Here is a 15378-nt window from a genome sequence, read left to right as displayed (position 1 = left end):
GTTCAGCAGCTCGATGTTCTGCGAGGTCATTTCGATGGTGGCGCTTCGTTCGCGGAAGAAGTCCTCCTCGACCACCGATGAGGGCGCGTCCATGCTTCGACTCTGCTTCTAATAGCGATAAATCGATCTCTCGTTAAAAGGATTCGTCGAAGATTACGACGGACATGAACACGCGTGTAGCTCGAATGTCGACATGCTGCGTGTCGATGCATCACGGGTGATATGTTTAGACATCCTAACAGCGAGTATTAAAACTAGATAAATACGACAAACGCGATCTCCTCTAATGTACTCTTTACACTAGCGTGTCTAAGAACCAGTATATCAATAATGCCCGTACTGATAGGCTCAACTGTAACCCATTCCACCAAGGATGCATCGTGCGCGCTAAACGTCCGAAAAGAAATATTACCTCTCTGTTCTGAGGTAGGGGCTCGCAACTGGCCGCCAGCTTCCTGCGTTCGCGTTCCAGCTGTCGGTTCCTGTCGTTAAGAACCTCGACGCTCTGGGGCGACAGCCGTTCCCTACGCTGCTCATAATCGTGCCTTTTCTCCTGCTGCCTCTTCTCTTGATGATGATGATGATGGTGGTGATGCTGATGTCGATCCTCCAGGTTATCGTTATTATTATTCTCGCTGGTTCGCGATCTCGCCTCGCTTGCCTGCAGTTTCTTGCTCAAATCGTGCGACAACTTTCCGATCACCTCTGCCGAGTGTTGCTGCTGCTGTGTCCACGCTGTGCGACTTGGAAAGCTCCGACTGTTGCGGATGGTGATTGTTGTGATGGTGATGGTGATGGTGCTGCAACGGATGATGAGGCGTGACGCGAAGAAGAACCGGATCATCGTGATCCCGTGGCGGTGGCCAGTCCTCTAGGCGAGATGTCGGTGACATGGTTCTCTTGTAACTGCCCTCGGTATCGGGCGCCCCTCGTTCCCGTCGATAGGCCAGGTAAGAGGCCTTCGATTGGCTCCTGCAACGAGAAAATTGGATGGAAATGTTAGAAGATCGTGACGAAATTGGATCACGATGGGAGCTACTTATCGATGGGAAATAATCTATCGGATCGTCGATAGGAAATTCTAGTCGTTGAACTAATCGCGGGGATATGAGTTCGCGAAGAGTTGGAATCAATGGCGAGGGGAGTAATCGCCCCGTCGACGCTGGTCGAAGAGATGGCGCTGCGTACTTCGCACTCTGTCCGATTACGACACCGGGAGTGATGAACGTTATTGATTGCGTCGTGTGGAATTTAGAAATTCCCACGTAATCGTGCGCGACGACCTAAATTCCTCGTCTCGTAGACTCGTTTCCCTTATCTGTATTTTTACCAACGCCATACAGCGCGCTTATTTTCGCAGGGATAATCCATCGTCTCGCAAGACAAATATCCGGTCGCCGTCATTTATATTCGACCCGGCACCACACCCGAATTTCGCGTTATTGCTCAGCTATCGAAAATAAACGGTCGAAAATAGAGCAACGAGACGCAGAAAACGCACATGGGAACCCCTCGCCGACGTTGGAACGTAAATAGTCGGCCGTCTGTTCGCTTTGATCGCACGACTCGACGCTTGGCTATTACAAGGTTATATTTGAATTTTCAGTCAAGTCACAAGCGGAATCGTTCGAGAATCGACGAGCTTCATTCGTATGGACACCGAATCGTCCCCTTACAGGCGATACCTATTCGATTCAACCTGATGATGCACTTCGATGTTCAATGGCAAAATGGACCATTCGTGGACCTTGGATCCTGTCAAAACCGATTCCGTTCTATCCACCGAGATTATCAGCGTGCCTCGTTTGCCGGTTTAGGTGCACGCACGAGAGCAATTAACGGAGATAAAATTACGCATGATTGCTCTTTCAGCTCTCGGTTTCTTTCCGCGACCCATGGAGGCATTTATTTCAATAACTCCGGCGAACGGGTCGTCAAATGGCAATAAGCTTGAAATACGAGGCAATTCGCTAGAATACGACGTTTATGTTCAGCCACGGGGTTCGTTACTAGTTATCCTATTAATATTCGATAGGAATTATCTGCATACATATATTCATAAGCGTAATTACCGTGTCGTGATCGATTTCGAGCATTGACAGAATCGCGCTGGAACGCTTGTGCGAACGGACGCGGCATAAATAAACGCGCGAGCTTATAGAATGGAAATTCTTCGCCCATATCTAATACGCTTCGTTGCGATATTTACGTTTGCCCGCGTAATTGACAAGCAATTATACGCCCAGCCTGCCAACAAAGTCCCCGGTACCATTTGCATCCCGCTAATAACGAGACGTCGATATCCCTGGTTATTCCCTTATTCCCTTTTATCCGACACGATTTATCCCCGCGTTTGCAATGGCGCATGGGATTGGCGCGAGGTCTGTCGAACCTATCGCGATTCCGCGAACGGAACAAAGTGCTCTTTGCCGAGCACGCCGAGAGTAAAAGTGATCCATTGTTCGGGCGCCTGCTTGCGAAATCCTCGCCGACGCATCCGCGTTGATTAATCGCGAGGCGTGCGACTGATTAATCGATCATTGGCTTATCGTCGCCGCGAATAAGGATTGCAATCCATCGATAGACGAATCACGGATGCGCGTGGCACTCGATGCAGACCGGATACGTCGGTCGACGAGTTCGCCGAGTAGAATCTCAACGAGCGTTCCGCTTCGGAGAACGCTTCCGATCCTTTCCCAGCGGCTTTTCCGCGAGGACGCGTGCGCACGGAAAGCGAGCCGATCCAGGCGGATGACGAGCGACGCACTCTTTGCGTCCAAGGATCAGGCTTACGGAATTACGTAAGCAGCGTTTCGTGCGAAAGTCATCGTAATCGGAAGGAAAGTGTAACATGTGTTGCCGGTTCGAGCATGTGAAAGAGGAGGCTTTGTTAGAGCAGAGAAAAGATCTCGTAATATCTTTTAGACGAATGATCTAACAGCTATTCCATCCGCGCTAAAGAAGAGCTTGGGGCTAGAACTGAATGTCTATTTTAACACTAGATTTACGGAACCCGTCAATTTGACGGGAGGGTTACTCCAATTATACGATGGCAACAGATTTAGTTAACTTATATTAAGACTGTTAATATAATATATAATTGTTTTTAAATTCAATTAATCGTTAAAAGAAAATGGCACGTGGTTTCCTTTACCTGTCAATTTGACAGGTGTCCTTAGAAATAGGTATATAGATAGCGTCCGTAAACCTAGTGTTAATATGGTGGGTATGCTTGGAATATCGGTGTCTCATAAATGAGAAATTTGAGTTAAAATTTGCGAATTTCGTTAGAAAATTTAGTCAATGGATTCACTTTATGCGCTATCTCTATTCTTCATAGCGTTAAGGTAATACAGGTTCTGCTGCTTTTACAGACCGTGTCAATCTAGGTCTTAGTTGACAGGTCCTTGACTCCTGCGCAATCGCTTGGAACCTAAACTGAAAGTCTTATTGTCGAAAGATAGCCATTAACAATTCCACTTATAAAGGTATCTGAAAATATCTAAATTTACATTCAGATATAATATAATATCTTTTTGCGCGTTCTTGATTTTATTCGATGTATTCGAAGAGTCGGTTATTTTGCCAGACAGTTGTCAATCTAGGCGTTATTCGAGCTGGTTCCTCGACTACCGTGCAATTTTTCCGTCATTTCTTTCTCACGATTCGAAAGCGATGACAATCGGTGCCACTGCAGTTATTTCGTACTCGTTGAAGCGAAACCGGCGTCAATCGGTATCACCGATGACTTATCGCTAATTGCTATCGGCTACAGGCAGGTCCGACTTCTTTCGAGACATTGATCGACGTTATTATAGCTCGGTATCTATGTCAAATTTGTTCATTTCGATCGGATCTGGGCTGATATTGTCATGCCTCGACTGTCAGCACATCGTCATCGCGTGCCGGATTTACGGCACGGATATACGCGTGTTTTAGAACGCGCAGGCGCAACGAGAGCGACGCGAAACACGGTTAAATAAGCTGTGCCTCGAATCGCTTTCTTCGATTAATCGATCGAGAAGCCCTCGAGCAAATCAATCGTGACTTTATTATAATTAGCCAGAAAATTCTAATCTCTCGCGATTCAGGCCCGTATTTTTATCGGAGTCCACTCTCGTGCTTTTTGTACTCGTTATAAGATGGAATGAAACGAGTGCAACGAGCCGAATCGTTTTTCGCGAAGCTTTGCACGGGGAGAGCGAGATATGAAAATAAAAGAGAAATTTGTTTGCGTAGAAATACGAATCTTCCGAATAGAAGCTTACGCGAGCGCTTCGCGCCAGATTTCTGCCCCGTTCTAGGTTAGGAACGCGCGTGGCTGCCGGCGGAAAAGAAAGTTTTAGTCGTAAGGAGGTGGTCCGAGCGAAGGACGAAAGTAAAATTTGCGTCTCGATTCTAATCACGTGTCAGCACGACGTTGTCGCGGTCAGATCACCGGCCAACTCGTCATAATTTTGTCAACGAGAGACCCCGGATCCGCAAACATCTCCCAAATATATTATCCCCTCTTTCCTCCTTATAAACGCGTCTTATACTCGTATATACTGAAAGAAAATTAGTCGCCTTGATTCAATGCTGGCAATAATTCCAACTCGCGGCGAAGTGTGTCAAGTGAAACGCGATTAGTTCGGTACAAAAATGACGGAGGAACTTCGAAACGAGTACGAGGCCCGCATGTACGCCTGCCATTAATTCGCGCGATCCTTGCCAAGCGAATGCGACCTTGGAACCCGTCGAAATTCGAAAAATTGATCGACGGGAAGAAGCAATCTCGAAATGTCGACGGTGACACGAATCGCAGCTCTGTCAATTTCGAGCAACGCGATAGTTCGGCGTGAGAACAAGTGGCGAAGGAAAAATCAGCTGTCCCGGATCTTTCGCTAGCGAGTCACTTCCGCGAGCATTGCGCATGCGCCCTGCTTCGGCGTGTCCCGCGTGCCGCGACCTCTCGCGGGCCGAGATTTGGCGCTGGAGTCGCCCCGTTACGATTACTCAGCCCAGAAACAACCTATCCGCGTAAACGAGTCCATCGCGGAGGAGCTCGTTACGCAACGTGGCCGTGTAACTCGACGCGTTGCGTAAGAGGCGCGTGATAGCGCGAGATATATAATTTTATAAGTATATAGAATTATGTAAGCGGACACCGGAGACAGGAGTCGCGACCGTAGGAGACCGCGATTTCCTGTTGCGTTCACTAGCCGCGCACCTTCGTCCGCGCCATCTGTCGAATTCTTCCTTAATTACCGTCGAACCGGACGGCCATAAACTACGCGAAACCTGATGTACACCGACCAGGCGTTTCTCTCGTTTCCTTCCACCTTCTCCTCCATCGATGGACGGAAAAGCTCGAACCCGGAAAGCCGATCCGGGGAAAGTACTTTGCAAATTGCTTCGCGCTCGAGATATATGCACGCGGCGGGCTTTTAAACGGGAACTGGTAATAACGTTCGTTCGTAAAATAAGTAACGAGCCATTCTGCCGGCCGGGGCCGACCGCAACGGGTAGCCGGGGAACATCGGGCTTAAAAGTTACTCGCGGTAACGACCATACGTAACGGCGTACACGCACGGGACTCCTTTCACGACACGTGTTTCTCCTCCTTCCGCTCTTTTTCTTCCCTCCCGAGCACGGATAATTATCGCCAGGGATAAAGCACGCACGCGAGCAACCCAGGAGGAAGCTGTCCACGGGTTCACCTTTTTCTCTCTCAGTGAGGCCAGCATGCGGATCGTATCTGCCGGTTTGTCCTACGTTCTGGTGGCGATCGAGAGCTTAATTAAGTAGGCGCGAGTACGGAAGAGGCGACGACGGCGAAGCCGAGGCGTTTCTTTGCTCGTAAAACTATGCTTTCGTTTTCCTCCTTCGCGTTCTCTTACTCTCACACGAAGGAGAAATCCCGGAACGTTTGCAAAAATGACGATTTATCGTTTCTTACGCCCGTATTAATGACACGATCGATTAGGAGACCGCGCAGCGAGCGTGGCCGATTTCGAAACGTTATTGGTCCAGTTTCCATCCGTGACGCCCAACTGTCTTATGGAACAGCCTCACGGAATTCGCCGCGGTTATAAATTCCCGATTCCCTCGTAAATTTCTCTGATAAAAACCGCACACGAAAACAGGGGGCCAATTTCCTCCCCCTTTCACCGGAATATTCGCTAATCCGCGAGCCGGTTTTTGGTTAACGAGCCGATCGAAGAAAAGCAACGCGACCGATAAGTCCGAGAGGAAGGATTACGTAAAATCGCGCGACTCCTTCGATCGTTCTAACGAAATTACCGATAAATCACAGATCGAACAGCGGCCGGGGGGAAAAAATGGCGCGAGACAAACGAGAACAGCCTAGCCGGGCTGGCCACGCGAGAATCGAGAGTCGAATCGGCGAATTATCGACGAGATGGTGCTTCTTTCATTCGGTAGTCGCGGCAAGAACCAGTATATCACGGTAATTGATGGTTAGCGGCGCATTTCACGGACGATCGCCTCCGATCTATAGGCGCAGCTCGAGCACGAGGTGTTTATCTCCGTCATAGACGCTATCGGTTCCGACCAGGCTGATAATGCCAATGCAAACATATTGACCCTGTTTCTTTCTTATCTCTTTTCACCTTTTTTCTTCCTCTTTCAAGAGAATCCATCGCACACCTTCGATTAGCCCTCCGCGATCGCGTGCACGAGCCCAGGATGGACCGATAAGATTCCACGCAACGCGAGATATCTCCCAATGATTTTTCCACTCTCGGGAAAGGGGAAATTTATGAAGTTATCGGAGGCAATAGGTGGCGTACACGTGCTTGCACCGTTAGCCTAATCCGAAGAAGTTGTAACGCTCGAAGATGAAGCATCGATTCGACCATGCGAAAGCCTTTTGTACGTGTTCGAGTTCCCTCGATACCGGGTGTACCATAAACGCCTGAAACAGGCAACAACGTTGCCCCATGATCTATATTTCACTCGTACGCGACGGCACGTTGTGTTTATAATCAATATGCCCGGCATTACGCGAAAGCGTTCAATTACATCGGTGAATACCGCGCGTATCGCGAAGCGACATTTACATGCCACGGTAAATCGTTGCAATGTAATGTATTACGAAGGAGCAACGGATACCCGGGGATAATTTACGGTCGGCTCGGGGTTTTTATTCCGCGGCTGCAACCACGTCGACAGGATAGGCGTGGTGCCAGAAGCGACGACTGTGTTCCGACGATAGCGATGGTACTACACCATCGACCACGGTCATCTCTCGTGTAATAGAGCTTTTTCTGCACGGGAAAAAGCTGGCGAGTTCATACGACGGTGCATCGATTATTCGAGCGTGAGTTTTCGCGGATTTCCGGTTACGCCAGCCGACTTTGCTCCGTACGTTACCCGCCCTGATCTCGCGTAATTAAGCGTGCTGATAATATCCTTTCCTCCACAGCCAAACAGCAATTGCGTTCGCCACGCTGACGATCTCTTCTCTTTCCCCGCGATTCGCCGATTTGCAAATTCCACAGGAAATACCGATACGTGTTATTGAGCGACAAGGCATCGGGTATTTCCTCCGTATCGATACCATCGTGCTGGCCACGGAGATCTCTCGTGAAACGGAATATTTGCATAGGGGAAAAAATTTAAACGCTCCAGGAACGGGGATTATTCGTTCTCAGGATTAGCGATGGTCTAATTATAGCAGCGATCGGATTCTTTTTATTCACGCGATCTCCGCCGGTTCACAGATTCGTGATTATTAATTCTCATCGTGTCATCGATTTCTTGGTGCTCTAGTACAAATTGAGCGTTATATCCCCCGAGAAATACCGACATTATTGTTCCTCGTCGAGACACGAACGATAATTCGCTGTACGGGTATCGATGGTGCCGTGTCGATCATGGTGATCTTTCGCCAAGCAGAATTTTTCCTCGATTCGCAGCGCACGATATAATTCGACGACAAAGCGCAATCGAGTTCTCCGCGTCCTTCATGTTCATTATCCACCGCGATTCCACGGAGAACGTTAAATTCCGCAGGAAATACAGACGCGTGTGAAAATGCATTATTATTGCTCGCCTGGACACGAGCGTCGATAATACAATGTTGACCCCCGGGTAATCTCCCGTGACGAGGAATTTTTGCAAAAATCGAACAATTCGTATGACAGCTCTTGAATTATTTTCTTCGCCAGCGTGATTCCTTTGCCGAGGAATATTAATCCTTTTAGTGTCAACGACGATATATCGTTGCGTTTGCAATGGCGCCTTATTATTCGCAATGCGAGGAAGCTCTATTTCGAAATAAATTTATAAAACGTTATAAATGTTTTGCAATTTCGTTGCAAAAGAATTTAAAAAATTGTTTTTGGGTTTAACTCTTTGTTATATTGTATGCTGGTTGGTACCGAGGCTCTGTATACGCTGGAGAGATAAGTAGAAACTCGACATGGAATAGTTTCTTGGAACCGTAATCGCAATAATGGTTATATTAATAATTATAATATCAATATTATATAAATAATTATATTAACCCTTTGCACTCGAGAGGTCGCCATTTCATAAAATTTGGAAGATCGATATTAATATATCAAATTTAATGTAATGTAACAGTATGCGAGGCATCGAAATCAAATAATTCTACAATTCTTTATTTACTAATTAAAAAAGTATCGTCAGTATTTTAGTATTTTAGAGAATCTTTTAATTTCTACTCTTCTCTAGCCAAAAAATCGTCGAGTACAAAGGGTTAATAAATATTGGTTATATCATAATTAATAATAATTAGTTATTTCATTAAAAATTACTGAAAATGTAATACTTATACTTCATACTCCGTGACCTACATAAAACTATGATCACACGATGATTATTCTTATGTGTTATGTAAATATTGTTTGTAGAAGAGAAACTTGTTTCTATGTTTTCCATCGTGTTTTATATCGATATTATTCGCATGATTTTCAATAAATATCGAAATACAATTAGCATTACATTATTCTCCCTTTCTTCCGTAATGCATTTAAAATTTTTTAAATATCATTCTCAGTTTGGCTTTTAATAAATTCGTCAAATTGGTCCGGTTATCTTCGCACAGGCGCTCGTTTTTCGCTCGACGCTAAAAGGGTTAAATTCCAGGGGAAATCCCGAGGCGTCTCGTCGCGTATCGAGCCATCCGCGCCGAGTGTTTCCCTGTATATCGATAGTAGAGAATTATCCGCGACGATCTCTCGTGTAGCGGAATTTTTTCGCGAGCATAGAACCGGAAAGTCCATTACGAGGATGCATCGATTATTCGTCGAGGAGTTTTCACGGATTTCCGGTTGCACCGGCCTACTGTGCCTCGAACGTTATCGTGGCCATCTGGCGCAATTAAGCGTGCTGATAATATCCTTGAATCTGGAGCCAAATAGTGATCGCGTTCTCCACGCCGTCGGGTTTCTTTATCCCCGGCGATTCACCGGTCCACCGATCGGCGAACATTAAATTCCGCAGGAAATACCGACGCGTGTTGTCGAGCGTGGAGGCACGAACGAGAACGAATCGCTGTTCAGCGCAGATAAACGTCGCTGAAATGTTTCGCGCGAATCGCGGAATTCCAGCGCGGCTCGACGCCGATCGCCTCGCTCTAATTTAATACGCGTCGGGGGTCAATTAAACGCTGCCGAGTGGAAAGAAGCGGTTTTCGAGTTATTTGGAAGTGTCGAGTTCGCGGGCTGCTCGCCGGGGCATTTAAACCGGATTTATTTATCCGCTGCATGCGCGTGGGCGTGGCCCGCAGCGCATAAACCTGCGGATAATTAGCCGAGCGAGAGGTACAGCGCGGGATTTACGCGGATAACTTTTATTTCTCGGTTCCACGTCTCTATGAGAATGGTTCCTCGTCGATTTGAAATTTAAATGCAACATCAAAACTCGGGTAGAAGCTTTTAACCGGCGATCGTTCGATGGGCCCGTAAAATATGGAATGGCAGTCAGACGACGCCGAGGATCCCAGCGTCGATTACGGCCATTAAGGCGGATTTATAGCCGGTGGGCGACAGCACGGACAGCGAGTCGCCCAACGATTATTACGACACCTCGCTAATTAACTCCGGCCGAGTTTGATCACGCGTAACTCCCGCGCGCGGACGCGCCGATCGCACACAGGGCGGCGAAAGAGGGACGGGTGAAAGAAGGAAGTGCAACAATTTAATATTTATGAGGTCGTCGGGGCAACAGTTTAGTCATTCGGACGGATCGTCGCGATCGCCGCATCCGGTGACACGAAAGGATGCCGAACCGAGCGAATCATCTGGAACGCGAGCCGCCATGCTGCGAACCCTGATGCGTCCTTGATGGGCTAATATCGCTCGCGATTAGCATTTTTAAGGATCGCAATACCGACCTCTAATGCGGTCGTAAATTGATACGACCTTTCGAATCTTTTCGCCTCCTCGCGGGAAACGTACGTTTGCTAATTTTTTGCATTAATTGGGTATCTAGGTAACTCGGTAGTTGCGAAAGAGTGGTTTGGTTCGACGATCACGAATGTTAATAAAATACGATGATATAAAAATGAGCAAATGAAATTGGAATCGAAAGGTACAGATGCAGTCGCTTGCGAAAGTTTTCGAGAGCGGTTTTGAATTCCATATTCTTGAGAAATTAAATACCTGCGTGATGTTGTGCAGAATTATACGTGGTGTATGTAGATAATAAAAATTAAAGTTTCGCGACGAAAATAAATAGGTATATATAAATCGTCGGTGAGAAACGATACAGAGCAGAGAGTATATAAAGCAAACGCTTGTAGACTGTTTATAGTTCTCTTTTTCAGGCCATAAGAATTATGGAGGAAGAGATAGTGAACGTTAGCGAGTCTATCATATACGTTCCTAAATTTTTTCTCGAATTTATTTTTATTACCCTTATTATAGATACGCGAGTTCCTATAATTATAAAAACCCATAATTCGAGAATAAATATGTTTTTATACGTGAATTTACAACACGAGCACATTTTCATCTCGACAGTCTTGGCTGACTATATAAATAAAATAGCCAAACCTCGTGGTATTAACTGATTCGGTAATTGCGATCTTAAAGGAGCATCCAAACAACTTAATCGCATTAACCGAGTCATTAACGCGACCGTTAATCCCAAAAATTACTCTCCGCGTGTACGCTTCAAGCAGCAATTTCGCATTCGCGATTTTTCATTCGCTCAATTCGCTGCTGCTGTTTGCGTAGTAGTAGAATAAATATCGTTAATATCGTTTAAATATTGACACATTGGGGCTTGAGAATTCAGGATACGCTGCCATCGTTAACTCGCATGCTTCGTGCACCTTGCTACCAATTTACAAAACACTTGCGATGGAATTCCATTCGAGATCACCGACGTTTTAAGCCCACTCCAGCGACTCTGAGCCACCTGTCCCCTTTGTGCCGCCACTTGTCGTTGATCAGGCGCTTCGAATACAAGCCATATGGAGCGTTTCGAGTCCGTCAACGTCCCGTAATCCGCTCGAAAGCCTTCGTCAATATTATTACATCGAACCCTAGGCAGAAGCTTCGAATTATCATCCGCCGGTATTATCGTGTCTCGCCCTCGAGGGCTTCGCCGTGGCGCACGGAAGCCCTAAAACCCTCCGCTGGAACGCGACCCGGAGGAACGACTGGCATAAGCCGATTCCACGGAATCGCGGCATCGATCGGTACCGCTTTCTACGATGGAAAATTTCAGCCGGGATGCCAGACTCGACGTAACCTAATCGACTCGCCTATTGTTTTCGCGAGAACGCTGCTGCGAGCTCCGTGCAGGTGTTAACACGTGGATGATTGGGAGTTTGAAAAGCGAGCTGCGCATATTCGGTAGGGCGAGAAATAACGCGGTATTTTTAATATAACATGGTAATCGCTTAACCCTTTGCACGTTAATTTCGTTACAGAGAAATAGTAATTCGAAGACTTTCTGTCATACAGTCGACGATATTTTTAAAATGGTAAATGAGAAATCGTATGCAAATTAAGACGTAAAATTATTTTTCTTCGACATTCCACGCATCGTGAGGTAATTTTAAATTTGATATATTAATTAACGTCGATCTTTAGAATCTGATTAAATGGTGACTGAGTCGCCTCTCGAGTGTAAAGGGTTAAAATACAGGATGTCCCCAAAGAAACGTATACACACTTTAATACCTTATTCTTTCTAATTTATTTTTCCTTTTCTAGGTGCAACCCGTTTAAAATAATGACTGATTTTAGACTGGACTTTGAAAAACGTAAATATATTTTAAAGTAATATCGCCGTAATTTGTAATCCCTCTAAATATATACTGTTTTTATAATCACGCAAAGTGTGTATATATTTTTTTGGGACACCTTGTATTTTATAAACCTCTCAGCTCGAACATCGCAATAATAGTCTGGACTTGCCATCTGACTAATTGTAAGATTATAATTAAGATATTTTAACACTAAACGTACCAAGCGGTGTCAAATGACCGCTTTCAAAATACTAGTGTGTCAAGTGAAACGCGATTAGTTCGGTACAAAAATGACGGAGGAACTTCGAAACGAGTACGAGGCCCGCATGTACGCCTGCCATTAATTCGCGCGATCCTTGCCAAGCGAATGCGACCTTGGAACCCGTCGAAATTCGAAAAATTGATCGACGGGAAGAAGCAATCTCGAAATGTCGACGGTGACACGAATCGCAGCTCTGTCAATTTCGAGCAACGCGATAGTTCGGCGTGAGAACAAGTGGCGAAGGAAAAATCAGCTGTCCCGGATCTTTCGCTAGCGAGTCACTTCCGCGAGCATTGCGCATGCGCCCTGCTTCGGCGTGTCCCGCGTGCCGCGACCTCTCGCGGGCCGAGATTTGGCGCTGGAGTCGCCCCGTTACGATTACTCAGCCCAGAAACAACCTATCCGCGTAAACGAGTCCATCGCGGAGGAGCTCGTTACGCAACGTGGCCGTGTAACTCGACGCGTTGCGTAAGAGGCGCGTGATAGCGCGAGATATATAATTTTATAAGTATATAGAATTATGTAAGCGGACACCGGAGACAGGAGTCGCGACCGTAGGAGACCGCGATTTCCTGTTGCGTTCACTAGCCGCGCACCTTCGTCCGCGCCATCTGTCGAATTCTTCCTTAATTACCGTCGAACCGGACGGCCATAAACTACGCGAAACCTGATGTACACCGACCAGGCGTTTCTCTCGTTTCCTTCCACCTTCTCCTCCATCGATGGACGGAAAAGCTCGAACCCGGAAAGCCGATCCGGGGAAAGTACTTTGCAAATTGCTTCGCGCTCGAGATATATGCACGCGGCGGGCTTTTAAACGGGAACTGGTAATAACGTTCGTTCGTAAAATAAGTAACGAGCCATTCTGCCGGCCGGGGCCGACCGCAACGGGTAGCCGGGGAACATCGGGCTTAAAAGTTACTCGCGGTAACGACCATACGTAACGGCGTACACGCACGGGACTCCTTTCACGACACGTGTTTCTCCTCCTTCCGCTCTTTTTCTTCCCTCCCGAGCACGGATAATTATCGCCAGGGATAAAGCACGCACGCGAGCAACCCAGGAGGAAGCTGTCCACGGGTTCACCTTTTTCTCTCTCAGTGAGGCCAGCATGCGGATCGTATCTGCCGGTTTGTCCTACGTTCTGGTGGCGATCGAGAGCTTAATTAAGTAGGCGCGAGTACGGAAGAGGCGACGACGGCGAAGCCGAGGCGTTTCTTTGCTCGTAAAACTATGCTTTCGTTTTCCTCCTTCGCGTTCTCTTACTCTCACACGAAGGAGAAATCCCGGAACGTTTGCAAAAATGACGATTTATCGTTTCTTACGCCCGTATTAATGACACGATCGATTAGGAGACCGCGCAGCGAGCGTGGCCGATTTCGAAACGTTATTGGTCCAGTTTCCATCCGTGACGCCCAACTGTCTTATGGAACAGCCTCACGGAATTCGCCGCGGTTATAAATTCCCGATTCCCTCGTAAATTTCTCTGATAAAAACCGCACACGAAAACAGGGGGCCAATTTCCTCCCCCTTTCACCGGAATATTCGCTAATCCGCGAGCCGGTTTTTGGTTAACGAGCCGATCGAAGAAAAGCAACGCGACCGATAAGTCCGAGAGGAAGGATTACGTAAAATCGCGCGACTCCTTCGATCGTTCTAACGAAATTACCGATAAATCACAGATCGAACAGCGGCCGGGGGGAAAAAATGGCGCGAGACAAACGAGAACAGCCTAGCCGGGCTGGCCACGCGAGAATCGAGAGTCGAATCGGCGAATTATCGACGAGATGGTGCTTCTTTCATTCGGTAGTCGCGGCAAGAACCAGTATATCACGGTAATTGATGGTTAGCGGCGCATTTCACGGACGATCGCCTCCGATCTATAGGCGCAGCTCGAGCACGAGGTGTTTATCTCCGTCATAGACGCTATCGGTTCCGACCAGGCTGATAATGCCAATGCAAACATATTGACCCTGTTTCTTTCTTATCTCTTTTCACCTTTTTTCTTCCTCTTTCAAGAGAATCCATCGCACACCTTCGATTAGCCCTCCGCGATCGCGTGCACGAGCCCAGGATGGACCGATAAGATTCCACGCAACGCGAGATATCTCCCAATGATTTTTCCACTCTCGGGAAAGGGGAAATTTATGAAGTTATCGGAGGCAATAGGTGGCGTACACGTGCTTGCACCGTTAGCCTAATCCGAAGAAGTTGTAACGCTCGAAGATGAAGCATCGATTCGACCATGCGAAAGCCTTTTGTACGTGTTCGAGTTCCCTCGATACCGGGTGTACCATAAACGCCTGAAACAGGCAACAACGTTGCCCCATGATCTATATTTCACTCGTACGCGACGGCACGTTGTGTTTATAATCAATATGCCCGGCATTACGCGAAAGCGTTCAATTACATCGGTGAATACCGCGCGTATCGCGAAGCGACATTTACATGCCACGGTAAATCGTTGCAATGTAATGTATTACGAAGGAGCAACGGATACCCGGGGATAATTTACGGTCGGCTCGGGGTTTTTATTCCGCGGCTGCAACCACGTCGACAGGATAGGCGTGGTGCCAGAAGCGACGACTGTGTTCCGACGATAGCGATGGTACTACACCATCGACCACGGTCATCTCTCGTGTAATAGAGCTTTTTCTGCACGGGAAAAAGCTGGCGAGTTCATACGACGGTGCATCGATTATTCGAGCGTGAGTTTTCGCGGATTTCCGGTTACGCCAGCCGACTTTGCTCCGTACGTTACCCGCCCTGATCTCGCGTAATTAAGCGTGCTGATAATATCCTTTCCTCCACAGCCAAACAGCAATTGCGTTCGCCACGCTGACGATCTCTTCTCTTTCCCCGCGATTCGCCGATTTGCAAATTCCAC

The 15378-nt window shown here is 47.2% G+C and overlaps 1 protein-coding gene across 1 annotated transcript in view; it reads right to left on the bottom strand.

The window, feature by feature from the left end:
• The window catches only part of Shrm (shroom), a 183852-nt gene that overhangs the window by 11531 nt on the left and 156943 nt on the right, over nucleotides 1–15378 (bottom strand). Inside the window, 3 exon segments of the mRNA XM_017904310.1 lie at nucleotides 1–108; nucleotides 413–728; nucleotides 730–972. Of these exon segments, the coding sequence (XP_017759799.1) occupies nucleotides 1–108; nucleotides 413–728; nucleotides 730–972 (667 nt within the window).

Source organism: Eufriesea mexicana, unplaced genomic scaffold (genome assembly GCF_001483705.2).
Source record: "Eufriesea mexicana isolate 0111107269 unplaced genomic scaffold, ASM148370v2 scaffold2839, whole genome shotgun sequence".
Lineage (NCBI taxonomy): Eukaryota > Metazoa > Arthropoda > Insecta > Hymenoptera > Apidae > Eufriesea > Eufriesea mexicana.
This window is presented reverse-complemented; position numbering and strand designations above follow the sequence as displayed.